We start from the raw sequence: 13260 nt of genomic DNA, 5'->3' as shown, positions 1-13260 counted from the left end.
GGAAGGAAGGAAGGAAGGAAGGAAGGAAGGAAGGAAGGAAGGAAGGATTTTATTTTTAAGGAGGAGGGAAATAATAATAGTGAAAAGAATTGAGAAGGGTTTTATGGTGCTTTTGGTTGTTGTTGCTTGCTTGTTTTTTCCTCATAATCAACTAAAAAATTCCTTAAACTTTCAATTTTTGACACAGCATTATTTGAATGCTAAGTTTTTACAGCAGCTCTTCACCCAGTTTGATCTGGTAGTAGTTGTACTGTCCATTTCCCACAAACGCTTTCTTGCACAACACTATTGACTTAGGTTCGCCTTTGGCCAGTGCTGTAGAGTCAAAGCTCAACCAGCAGCTTTCTGAATCAGCTGCACAGCCCCAGGCATATTCTGTCAGGTAACTCTTAGATTGCAGTCAGAAATACGGAAGCTCATACTACTTCCAGCAGCAGTTGTGTTGTAACAAAATATTTACCAAAAAAGGGCTGCACTGACCCTCACAACTGCATCGTGAGATCTTAGTCAAAAGGTATTAAGGATTGGGGTAACCTTAGCAAGCTGCAGCATTTGTTTCAGGTTGTGTTACAGCATGACAGCAGTGTGTGCTTTAGCTATTTTAATGATATTTTTTAAAGGACATGGAAAACACTGAGAGTTTCCATAAAGCCTTCTGGGAAAGATATGTGGAAGAAAGACTGTAGAAAGAAAACAGACATTTAGAATGAGAGTGTGAGTTGGCCTGCACAGTAGAAGAAACACAGTGGTGAGCTCAGCCACTTTGTTCAAGTATATTTTATTGAGCTAAATCGTTTAACAGTCTAAACTTCTTTTCAGAACCACAGAAAGTATGAAGAGATGTGACATATTGAAGTACATATGAATGAAATGAGAAGTTGCATTCCCCAAAAAGATGTGTATGATCCCACAAAAAGCAGCCGGGAGGAATCTGTTCCAAGATGCATGCATGTTGAGAGGGCAAGGTCAGAGTTTGTGGTCGTCTCTCCTGAAAGCAGAAGCATTAGAAGGAAGAGTAGAGATCACTGCTGTAACTTCACTGATACAACAGCATGACAGAACAGAATTCGGAGACCTTTTAAACACTGCTTCTGTGTGTGTGTGCACATGTACATATATAACACATGTATAGATAAATAATGACTGAATATATACACTGTTTTGAGTCCAATATAGACATTATATGTATTTTGTATAACTATATATAAGCTCAGTCTAATAAAAATCATCATACCAAAACAGTTCATCAAGGAAAATGAGTACCTCTGACTTTGTAAAGCAAGGAATTCAGCCAGATGACTGCTTTCATGCTTAATTCAAGGAGCAGCAATTATAGTGAGCTCCTTATTGTATAGAGCTCACAATTTTATAATTCTGCTCATCCATTCCCACAAATACACCCTTGTCTCTTTCTACAGTTAGTTGCATCTTAACTTGTGGATAAGCAGAATATGTGTTGAAAAAACATTTGAGCGCATGGTACAACAGATTGTTGATGGCATACTTGATGATCATGAGTAACAGACCAAGCCAGCAACCATCTCATCAGCATGCTCTAATGCTAGATACAGATAGCTCTTTTTACACTGTGCCTGGCACACGCAGCATGTTTGCTGAGCAAGGCTGTCTCAGCCTGATGACACTGTCCTTTGCAGTGTGACACCAGCAAGCTGACCGGCTAGCCCAAGTCACAAGCACCAGAGTTTCCCTTCAATGCTTCTTCCTGTGTACAACTAAGGAGTAAGGACAGCCCATTGCAGTGTCTGCTTTCCGTTTCTTACTTTTTATTACTGCTCAGTAAGACTGAGACTTCCTGTCTACCGCCACAGACACATATTTCTGCCCCAACCTGAGTGTAAAAGGGGTCTATCCAAAACCCTCCAGAAAACAAGCAGATGCATCAGGAGGCTGGCTAAACAAATTTCTCATAGCATGTCTCCAATGTGAAGGGACAGCACACAGAAGCTGGAAGCAGAGACAGACTAGACAGGAGGAATTTGGAAGCATTGCCCAGATATGTAGGGATGATGCCAGGGAAGCCAGTGCTAGCTTCAAGTGACTTGCGAGGGATGTCAGTGGACAATAAAGACATCCTCTAATGCTGCATTATTAGGAAATGGGTGAACAAAGACATGTGGAACCATTGCTGAGGCCAAAAGAGACCAAAAATCCCTCCCTTCTGTCCCTAGGAATATCACAGAGCCACTTCTCTCTGGATGCATTTTCTGGCCATGTGAAGGAGGAGGGGATGATTTGAAATAGTCAGCATGGGTTCACTGAGGGCAAACCATACCTGACCAACATGATTGCCTCCTTTTGTAATAGAGGCAAATTTTGTAATAAAGTTCCTGGCTCTGTGCGTGAGAAGGAGGCAGAGGATGGACTGTGATAGAGACTGATACTCTCAAGGGCAGCAGCACTCTTCACAAGGAGCTAAGCAGGTTGGAGAAGTGGGTGGTCACCCACAGACTCCACTTGGCAATCACTGTATCTCAGAATATTCTGATCCACAGTGAAACATGACAACTTACAGCATGAAGTGTTTCTTTGCAGGTTTTTCATGGTGCTGAAATTGTCTGCAAAGACCACCATGGTAGTCACAGCTTACCTTGCTCCTTATTGCTAAGAACAGCAAAATCTACCTTAAAATTCCAGACTGTATGGGTGAAATCTGTTGTGACTTTACTGTGAAGCTTGCAGAGCCAGGTTCATGTTGTGCAGTTAGGGAGGGCCAAGGTATTGTCTCCTGTTCTGTAGAAGTGACATCTACTGTGGTAGTCCCAAAACCTGCCATGGGCTGCCACTATTTCCTCTTCTGTGTTGGGACCAGGATTCTGGTTCCTGTGGCTTTATGGCACAAGAAGAGCAAGAATCCTATGTTATGCTCCTGAAGGTTGCCACATTAAGAGATTTTCATCAAATGTGAACGCAGCATGCCTGTAGTAAGAAACTAACACTTCCAGGTATTGTACAGACAGGATAGTCACAGGATTGTGAAAGGTCTTCCCCCTTCTCAGGAATTAGTGCGCTCTGTGTCATGTATATTCACATGTAAATACGGTATTAGTCAGTGATCAGAATTGTTTCACAAGGCCAGGAATTATCCAGCTATATTTCTGGCTTTGTAAAATGATTTAAACCACTGACTAATACTGTATGGTATCCCAGACACTGGATCCAGCTATATGCCTGGCCTCACAATGAATTTCCAAATGCCTCTTTTTGAGCATCCTGATTACATGAGTTTTGCTGAAGGTAACAATTAGGAAAGCATGATCCCTTCTCAGGTGATTACTTGGCTGAGGTATTTCTGATGTCTGGTTCTCCTCTAGTCTACCAGCAGCATCGCATTGTTGCAAAACAAACCCACAGACATAAACAACCCCAGTTTACATGTTGAACAGCTCTTCATGCTGCTCATCCTCTATATGACATTTCACAGAATCATAGAATCACAGAATGGTTTAGGTTGGAAGAGACCTTGAAGTTCCAACTCTGTGCTGTGTGGAGGGTTGCCCCCCACCAGCTTAGCTGCCCAGGGCCCCGTACAACCTTGCCTTGAGTGCCTTCAGGAATGGGCCACCATAGCTTCTCTGGGCAGCTGTGCCAGGGCCTCCATCACTCTGCATTAAGACACTACAAACACATACAGCACCTGCACAGAATTAATCAGAATGCATCTTTTCTGTTTTGGTGATTCCCTGCTACAGCATATCTCCAGGCTAGCGGCACTTCAAGCCCTGCTCCTTGCAAGCACAAGTATAAACCTGATTCTCTGGGGACCCACTTTGGGATCCTTCTACATTGCTGGGCAGGTTTAAACTCAGTCTGTTAGGAATTAGCTGAGGGATTTATAATGAAATGTTCTGTGTCTTGTGGAGAGAGCTTTCTCTTCTAGAAAATTTCCACTCACAATTTGCACCAGTTCATGCATATGTCTCGCACAGCCCTTATACTCACTAAAACAGAAATCATTGTGCTTCATGACTGCAACAGGCATGTCGTATAGCTGTCTCACAGAAGTGCATTAGCTTGGTAGTGGAAAAGGACAGTACATCTACCACAGAGTGCCCAATTGTTTTTTAAAGCCAGTTACAATATAATAAGAGGCTATCTTCTTTAGAGCAGTGAGAGAGTTCTTTTTAAAGCAGCAGGGTCTGTTTTCTAATAATAAAAAAGAGAAATATAAAAGGAAAGTTGAACCATTCAGGCTACATCCTAGGCAAAGGCTAGATACTGAAATGCGTGCTGTCAAATGTTTCGTAATGCAAATGCTGCCCCTGGGGACCTCAGAGGTGAATTCAGACTTCTGTGTCACATAAAGGCACACAACAGTGCTCTATCTAGTTAAGCTTTAGCATTACAAGTGGAAAGGAAAACAACAGCAATGACAAATCAGTTTCAGTAATTTCACAGTTTCCAACTGAAAGAAGATAAACTAGGAGATATTTGATTACAGATTTCAGACGAGGAACTATCCGACATATTTAGTCCCATAGACAGAGCTGGCCTGCTGACCACCTGTAAGCCTTTCACAGAAGAAGCAAAAGGCCATAAGCCTTGTGCTGTGTACTGAAATTAGCTGCACCTTGTCCTCTATCACGTTGCAATGTGTACATTACACAGGTGTGCCGTCAAATGTTGTCCTTGCCATGGATTGCTTTAGATTCTATCTGTAGTACCAAGAAAAGCATTGCTATTGGCCTGCGAGCACTCCCTACTACCTACCCTTCAGCTACACCAGAGCACCAATCTGATGTAGCATTGTTGGAAGCTGCTGTTCCATCTTCTGCAGATCTGAAAATCCTCCAATGCATGTTCTCCCAATAAACACACGAGGGACCTGGACACAGGAGGAGAGATACAGCTTAATCAGTAATCAGTGACAAGAAAAAGTGTGGAGAGGATTTATCTAGAATGTGCTATCTTTGTAATAAAGCGGCCAAGAGCTCACACCATCCCCCAGGTTCATCCCATGCCACAGCAAGGTGCCAGACAGGATGCACAGCTACCAGTCCCCTGTCTGCATAACAAGGTTAATTTGAATGGCGAACTTCCATTGCTGTCACAATCTTTTCTCCATGTGCCCTTTTTATGGCCTATAGTCCTCCTCCTACTTTATAACTGTGGCCATCTACTATTTCCTTTCCTATTCCTGTCCCTTTTCATCACATCTGCCCTTTTCATTCATTCCTCATTTTGTGTTGAATGAATTTCTCTTACTGCAATGGCACACACAGAATGTGCAGTAGCAGCCAGCCATCTCCTCAAGTCTGTGGCAGCAGATGGACAACTTTAGTGCCTGCCAGGAGGCCACTTATCTGATGACTGAGTACAGAGGACAGGCAATTGGTGCAGAGTCAAGATAATAATAAAAGACTTTCCTAAAGATTAGGCACAATTACTGAATTTCAGCATCCGAGACCTCTTCAAGGGATGAGTGTGCCCCAAAGGTCAGGTTGGATGGGGCCCCAGGCAGCCTGGTCTTGTGGGAAGTATCCTTGCCTATGGCAGGGGCTTGGAACTGGATGGGCTTGAAGCTCCCTTCCAAACCAAGCAGTTCTGTGGTTATAACTGCAGCATCAGGGAAGACAAGCCTTGTGAGACCTGATCCAGGCAGCACTCAGAATCTGCTTGTCCTCACTGAGTGAAACACAGTGCAAGAAAACCCTCTCCCCCATATCTCTGTTGCTGGGAATTTGTTTTCTGCTTTCAGTAATGACTTCTCTCACTGGCCATTAAAACATATCAGCCAGAGAATTCACTTCCTCTTTCTGTGGGTGGCTTCTCTTGTTACCAGTGCTATCAATCCCTCTCCTGCTGTGAAATCACCTGCTACTTTCAGTACGTGGCTCCATTAGCTAAGCTATCCATCTCTCCATCCTAAATTCCCTCGCTGCTGGGAAAGTACTTCTGCTTTCATGCTCCCACTGCCATTGCCAGCACAGCTCGACTCCACAGCTGTGACTGAGCTCACAGTATGAGTTTTGATGAAGCCCACAGGGACAGGCACCAGCATGTAGCAGTATACCTACTGTGATAGGTAGGGGAAAGACATATTTAATATGCTTGCCCAAAAGACGCAACGAGTCTAGTGCTATGACAGGGTGGGGATGTGGGAAGAATCATTAGAGATATTAGTGGAAGTCAGTGTGAAATGAGGGTGCTGGGGCTCTCCGGCAGCCCTAGGGTGAGGTGTAGGATGCTTGGCTGTTGCATGCTCTTCCCAGGAAGCTGAGCAAGGATTGCCTGTGTGACACGCAAGGAGTAGCTTAGCTGCTAATATGTTGTCATAACCATGTCAGAGGCAGGATATGCAGAAGAACTGATTACCCCAGCATGTAGTGTAGGGTAACCACAAGCAACCTGCCCCAGGAGGGTTTGGAGTTTGATGGTGTGCCAGTGTGAGCAATTCCATTTGGCTCATAGCAGGGGCAGTGAGAAAGAAGGTATCCTCTTGTTGCCTCTAAGTGGATGAAAATAGGAAAGCCAAACAGAAAATAAGCCAAGAAGTTGTCTTGATGCTGAGATCAGGGACTTCATGGGAGGTGGCAGGTAGCACTGATGAACAGAGACCAGGACCGCCCCTGCAGGACCATGCAGCAGTCCCAGAATCAGTGCAGGTCTGGATTTTTCCTGGGCTTTCTCTAGGCACACAGTGAGAACAGCCCACGGCATCCCAGTAGCATGGAAAAAGCCCCAGAAGTCCAGACACCACTTCATCGCAAGTGGTTGCTCTTGGTTTGGTAGAATGGGAGGAAAAAGGCGTGTTTGTTTCACGAGAGCACAACTCACTCTGACGCATAAACTGCCCCATCAGCATGTCAGCATTTCTGCGGGAATTAATTCCTGCAACTCCAGAACATAGCATTGCTCCGTAATACAAACAATTGTTTAACTAAGCTTCAGAATAAGCGGCTGATAGGTTTTGCAAGCACAGTGTCTCACTCTGCTGCTGGATTAAATGAGGCAATTCAGAATGCTTTTCCACTTAACACTGGAGGATGAAACAAGAGTCCAAATTCAGGGAAACCCACAGCTCTACACTCTCTCCTTTCCAAACACACCTGTGCTGACTTATGCAGATTCAAAGCACAACTGCAGATGGAACTTCTGGTGACAGTGTGAATGTGAAGGTGCCCTCTGCATCCATCAGATCCAGCTTTTTCTGTATAAAATGTTACTGGAGTGCCACAACTCCAGGCACAAGGCATGGCCTCACAGGTCTCTACAGTGGCTGCACAGTAAGAACACTGCTGGAGAGCAGCAGTACTTCAGAGCAGAGAGCAATTACAAAAATAGGGAGAGGTGGAGCTTCTCCCTGAAACCTGAACCGTTTCACTGAAAATAAACTGCTTGGGAAAGAGACCTTGCTTCACCTCCTGTGATAGCTGCCCAGGCTGTCCTCTGTCATGAAATTCTGAAACAAGTACCAGAACTTACAGTTCGCTGCCCTGTAGTTTTCTGGAAGTAATCCTGGACGTCATCCATCCCAGTGATATCAACCACTTCCAGGCATCCTGGCAGAAAGTTGAATTCCTTGAGCAATGCTATGGCATTCTTGCAGAAAGGGCAGGATCCCTTTATGAAAAGGGTAACTTTATTATCTCCGAGTTTGCTCTTCACAAAAGAATCCACCATGCCGCTGTCTGTGGATGAACAGGAACACTGCTTCTCACCAGCGAGCACAAAGCAGATGGGACAGCAACGCTTTGTCCCAGATATTTATGAGCTGTACACTGCCTTCCTCCCTGAAAACTCCTCCCTGGGAGGATGTAATCTCTTACACACCAGATCACTTGCTTTAAAGCAGCAACACTTCCACTTTCTGTTTGTTTTTTCCAAGTTGGTGAACAAGCTAGCAGTGTAAAAGCAGGAAGGCGCTTAACTGTCACGGGTTATTTTATGGCATGTGCTTTGGTACAAGGTTTGCAGTAGTTTCTCATTAACTATTACTCTGCCAATGGCTGAGCTGTTGCTGTTGCCTCTCTCTTCTTACAGGGGTGTGGTTAAGCCTTTCCTACCTCCTGTCACTAGCTTCAGGATACTGTCACCACAAGTGGACAATATAGATGTCAGGAAACCTGCAGCTAAGGTGTTTGAGAGCTGCCATTCCCAGAAATTAGAGCAAAATTTAAGTCTTTAGTGAGTATGTGTTTTTACATGTGAAAATTCATTAATGGGTGAGATTCCCTGTCTTCAGTTTCCGAAAGTGCTTTGATGGATTGTCAGACTTGTTTCAGTTTTCAAAGAGTCTGTGTCTGACTTGTGTCTTCAGCATAAGGCTGCATGCATGCTTCAGGCATGGCAAATATCACACTACAACTGGGCAGATTCAGATTAATGTGAAAGTTCCATTTCCACCTGCTGAGAAAGTCCACAGACTGTGTCATGGTGAAGGAGACTTCTGCATCCTTGGCACAAGGTAAGGGCACTGGGTAGTATTCCAGTATCCATCAGCTTGACTACAACTGAGTTTCCCAGGCCACATCTTGGCTAGAATTTTAGCCAGAACATCATTCATTAGCATAAATTCTTCTACTAGGGGTCAGCAGAATTCCTCTTGACATCTTACCCAGACCTCCGGTAGCACATAGAAGAGATCCAACCTAAGATATAAAGAATGAAGTCACTGGAACAGAATAACAGCTATGTGCATGGGATGGAATTCCATGCCCAGATAAACAAGCTTTATCCTTGCAGGATCCTTCATCCTTCTATCTCCTCTAGAGATCCTCTGAGTGGTGTATCCTACCTTCCTAAGTTAGAAAATATACGATGCAAAAAATAAGGCTCTTTAAGTCAGTTATTGAGATCGGATGTAATACTGCTCAGCCCAATGCTTTGCTTTTTCTTGAATTAGATCTTTTTGCTTTCCGTAAGTCCTTAATACTTTCCACACATTTGATTTGCTCATATGGGCAGTGTGGCTGCCTTCAGGGGAAGGGAACCCTGAAAAGCACCCAGGCCAAGCCCTTGCTCAGAGCATGGTCACCTTGAGCAGGTTGTTCAGGATCATGCCCGTAGGAGTTTGAATGTCTCCAATAATGGAGACCTCGGAGATGGAACAACCAAATGTTTTCCTTATGTTTAGGTGCAGTCTCCTGCATTCCCATTTGCCCTCATTGCCTCTGGTTATGGCACTGGGCAGCGCAGGGAAGAAACACCAGGACTCATCCCTTCTTTTTTAACTTGTCATCAACCATATAGATTATAGGCAGACATGGGATCTTTTCCCCTGCCCAAAACAGGGCTTCCCAGTTAGTTGCATCATGGTAGAAGGAAAAGCACACAGTTACGTACTGAAATGTAGACATTCTGAGCACTGCCCATTCCTTTGCAGAAATCAAAAAGAAAACATTAGACAGCTGGGCTCTCTTTGCACACCATACTGCAGTTCCTTGCCAGGCATTAGCTGTGTGCTTAGTACACCAAAGAAAATTCCAGGCCAGGCATTTCCTGGTTTCAACTTCTAGTTCACTATCTGTTCTAAGAAAAAAGAGGACTTCTGAGAGCAGCTGCTCTGCCCAGATTATTTTATCTGCTAGGTGTGCCTCAGCCTTTGTGATAGCTGTTGTCTGGTTTTTAGTAACCAGTTTCCCATCTCGAAAATACAGCAAAGTTTAAGCACCACTTTTGTGTTTTTCTGAAGACTGCATATACCAAATTCATAGATTTGAAAGCTGACAGGTTTTGAGAAACTGTGACAGGTGCTTTGGGCATTTCTGAAGCCTGTTAACCTGTAGTTACCAGGATGTGGTTGGTGGGTTCAGTGTAGGGTCCAAACAGAAGGTGCAAAAAAAAAAAAAGAAGAAATGTGACAAAGAAAGTGCTGAACGTGGCCAAGCTAGTTTGCTTGCTTTGTTCTGGACAAAGTGGGCAAGGAGCACAGAGAAGGCAGGGAACTTTTGAAATCACACCCGACATTGGAAAAAAATAAGAGCCCAAACAATACCTGAAATGTGGGAGACAACAAAGCATGGCTGAGAGATATCTCCTCTTCAAGAAGGCCTACTGTCCTGGCTGGTTCTGCTTATGTGACAGCTTCCAGAACTGCTTGTATCCCATGCCTGTGTCAATGTCAAAAAGAAGAAATACGGATGTATTTTGTGTGGCAAAAAGCTCCTAAGATCCTGTTTTTCTGAGCCTTGGGCTGAAGACTCCCAGGGAAAATAAGCTGCAAGAGAGGACTCAGACTGTCATATTCTTTCCAGTGTAATGATAAACAGCCAACAAAGAATGTGCAACCAGTAGTTCTTCAGAAGTTCAAAGTTTGCTCTTTCAAAACATTTAACACAGTTATGTTTCTTAGTTAATTAAGTAATCCTACCCACAGTTATAAAAACACAGAAGATTTCCTTCAATTTGTTCTGTTCTGTAGATGAGAAATCTTAAAAGTCAGGCCTTGCTTTTATCAAACATCTCTAAGGGAACTCAGAAAAAACCCAGCCAGGTTAACTGTAGGTTTTGCAACTGCTGCCTTTGTAGCATAGTCAGCTGGCTGACTCAGAGACCAGCTCCAAATACTGGTTTGGGACATCCAGCTCCATCTGGCTTGAGATTCTTCCTCTTGAGAGGTTTCCTTACCCTATGGACAAGGCAGACATCATTGTCATTGCTATACTCTTTGTTTAGTTTACATACATGCTATATGTCTGGTGCATGGTACACAAACAAGGAAAGAAATGCTACAGAAGCTGAAGAAGCAAAATGTCATAGTGAGTAGCTACTTGTGGGTGTGGAGTTAACTGGAACTTTAATCCTCTGGATTTATGTGTAAATTCTGCAGTGTGAGGTCTTGTGATGAGAAAATAATGATTACAATTAGCAGCAAAAAAATTGTTCTTCCTTGTACGTAGTGCCAAACACATTTAAGCAATGGTCTGCATTTCCAAACGACAGGTCAGCAGCTCATTCTTTGTAAAGAACCTTGTGAAGGCTTTCCTCATCACTGTTCATACAAGAGATGCACAGGCATTACTAGAGTTACAAAGCTCCCCTGAAAAACTGTTCTGCAGATGTCTGCCTGCTGTGATGGCTGATGGGTAACAGCAGCTAGATGTGGAGGTACAGAAATGCAACAGGCTACTAGTCTGCAAAGGAGAGACCTGAAATACGGAAGGCAGAGAGACTTGGGCTGCCCTTCACTGCGTATTTATGTTAATATTTATTCTGTGATCAGAGTTCAAGGCAGCTTCTGCTGTAAGAGGCTGCGGTTGTGGTGCTAACTGTGTGTGGGGGTCTGCAAGGGAGAGCCTTCCTGTACCCACCATGGGGTGGTGCACAAAGTAACAGATGCAAAACTGTGGCTTTTGGGTTTAAATATTTCAGTCATTGCTCACTGAGCTATTTGATTATTTGCTGCATGGTGTACCAGAACTACTCATTCTGTGCCAAGGACAGACTTCATTTGCATGTATTCAGGGCCCACAGTTGATAGGTTTGTACAAGGTTTACCTCTCACCTATCTGGTGCCTTGCAGATTCCACAGTACTTGCTTTTTCTAGAGCTTATTGTAATGAAAGTGTGAAAATCCTAGAAAAGTTCACTCTTTTGGATATTCACCTGAGAATATCTTAAAAGGAGAATGTATACTTCCTCTGGGAGAAAACTGTTATGAAAATGTGTAAAAATGCATCATTAAGGTAAGGAAAAATGGTAAGAGAAGTATAGTGCTAATGCAAAAATGTCTACAAAACTGTCAAAGGTATTTAGGTATTATTTTTATTATTTTCTGGTAAATACTGGATGATAAATTTGGTGGGAGACGCAGAACGGATGACAGTGAGGAACTGATTCATTTTCTTACCAGAAGAAAGGGAGTTGCAGCCTTGATCTGGGCAAGAATGGTGGGGAAATTCCAGAAAATTCCAGCAAATTCCAGCAAAGTCAGCAGATTCCGATGGTGCAGCCACACGTATGGCTGGAAGCTATTTTCAGCAGCCAGCCGGGAGTTAACAAGTATCCAGTCCAAAACCAGCAGTACTGCCACAGTTTCAAAATCATTTCCCTTAATGTTGGATTTATTCCAAAGTGGAGAGAATATTTGGGATCTCAGCTGAGCACAGCTTACTTTACCTTTACTGGCAATCTGCTAGCCTATGGGAATTCTTTAAGTACAGAGCACCGTGATCAGAATGTGTTTAAAACATTAAGAGAAGATGCAACTGATGTCAGGCTGCATTGTTGTATTTGCAGGATAAAGTGTTATGCCTCTGAAGACTGAGTGAGATGTGATCAGTGTGATTGGTGTTAGGGGAATATTGTGCTTTTGCAGATATCTCGTCTAGTTAAAGATGAAGCATTAGAAGCTCTTTTGATGAAGAGTTGGAAGGAAATTCCCATTATCCGGACATTTGAGTGATGTGGCAGGAGGAAATAGTTGTATCAGTGAAATAATTCCTTTTAGCTGGAAATATGGTGTTTCTGGCACTTTACATGCGGGCAGCACAGACGCAGCCATGTTCTCAGCCTCTTGCAATGAACGACTGTCTGCACTTGGCAAACTCAGTAAACTGCGTTATTACAAGGACAGAGTTTTTGCTCTGGTTTCACACAGATATGCATATGAGTACGGCTGTAGACTGTTGCACACAATGAAGAACAGAATGAGATGCAGTTACAGTGGTGAACAGATACCAAATAAACATCGCCTGGAGTGAAGCTGCACTCCTGGGAGCATGTGGCTGGTTGAGGAGCTTTGAACCCGGCGTATTTTCGCACAAGACTCGAGCAACAACACAATGTAACTGCTCCTGAAGCCCGGCGGCGCTGTGCTGATCCTGATCTGCTCCGCCGGGAGGCAGCAGCGCGCCGCGAGTTGATGCTCTCGGTCCGGTACTTGAGTCAAGTTGTGACACCGGGTGACTCGAGCTTGTGTTGCGCAGGCACAAGGGGCACAGCCCAAAAGGTGAGCTGTGGTAATTACAGATGGCACGTGAGTAAAATGTGTTTTGCTGGAACTCTGGCATTATTTTGTTCCCATTTTTAATTAACTTTGGACTAATTAAAATGTGTCTGAGGGATAGAGGGAGTGAAAGAAAAGGAGAAGAAAGAGGAGAAAGAAAAAGAAAAGAAGGGGAAGAGGAAGAAATAAGGAAGAAAAGGAAGAGAGGAAGGCAGAAAGAATGGAAGGGTGAAGGGAAGGGAAAAAGGAAAAGGAAAAGGAAAAGGAAAAGGAAAAGGAAAAGGAAAAGGAAAAGGAAAAGGAAAAGGAAAAGGAAAAGGAAAAGGAAAAGGAAAAGGAAAAGGAAAAGGAAA

General features: G+C 43.7%; 1 protein-coding gene across 1 annotated transcript; it reads right to left on the bottom strand.

Moving 5' to 3' along the window:
• Positions 1-759: 759 nt before the first annotated feature.
• Positions 760-7888, bottom strand: GLRX (glutaredoxin). The gene is made up of 3 exons (XM_042866222.1): positions 7444-7888; positions 4729-4843; positions 760-988 (listed from the first exon to the last, which is right to left on the bottom strand). The coding sequence occupies exons 1-2, from the start codon at positions 7639-7641 to the stop codon at positions 4736-4738; spliced, it is 306 nt and encodes a 101-aa protein (XP_042722156.1). The 5' UTR covers positions 7642-7888; the 3' UTR covers positions 760-988; positions 4729-4735.
• Between the last annotated feature and the right edge of the window lie 5372 nt (positions 7889-13260).

Source organism: Lagopus leucura, unplaced genomic scaffold (genome assembly GCF_019238085.1).
Source record: "Lagopus leucura isolate 7727_CA_CO unplaced genomic scaffold, USGS_WTPT01 Super-Scaffold_810, whole genome shotgun sequence".
In the NCBI taxonomy this organism is placed as follows: Eukaryota; Metazoa; Chordata; class Aves; order Galliformes; family Phasianidae; genus Lagopus; species Lagopus leucura.
The sequence above is the reverse complement of the archived record's forward strand: the minus strand, read 5'-3'. Positions and strand labels throughout refer to the sequence as shown.

Coding starts and splice junctions, on each gene's coding strand:
- GLRX (XM_042866222.1), bottom strand. CDS start 7,641: ATGGTGGATTCTTTTGTGAAGAGCAAACTCGGAGATAATAAAGTTACC. Junction 4,844..7,443: donor AAACTACAGGGCAGCGAACT/GTAAGTTCTGGT, acceptor TCCTGTGTCCAG/GTCCCTCGTGTGTTTATTGG.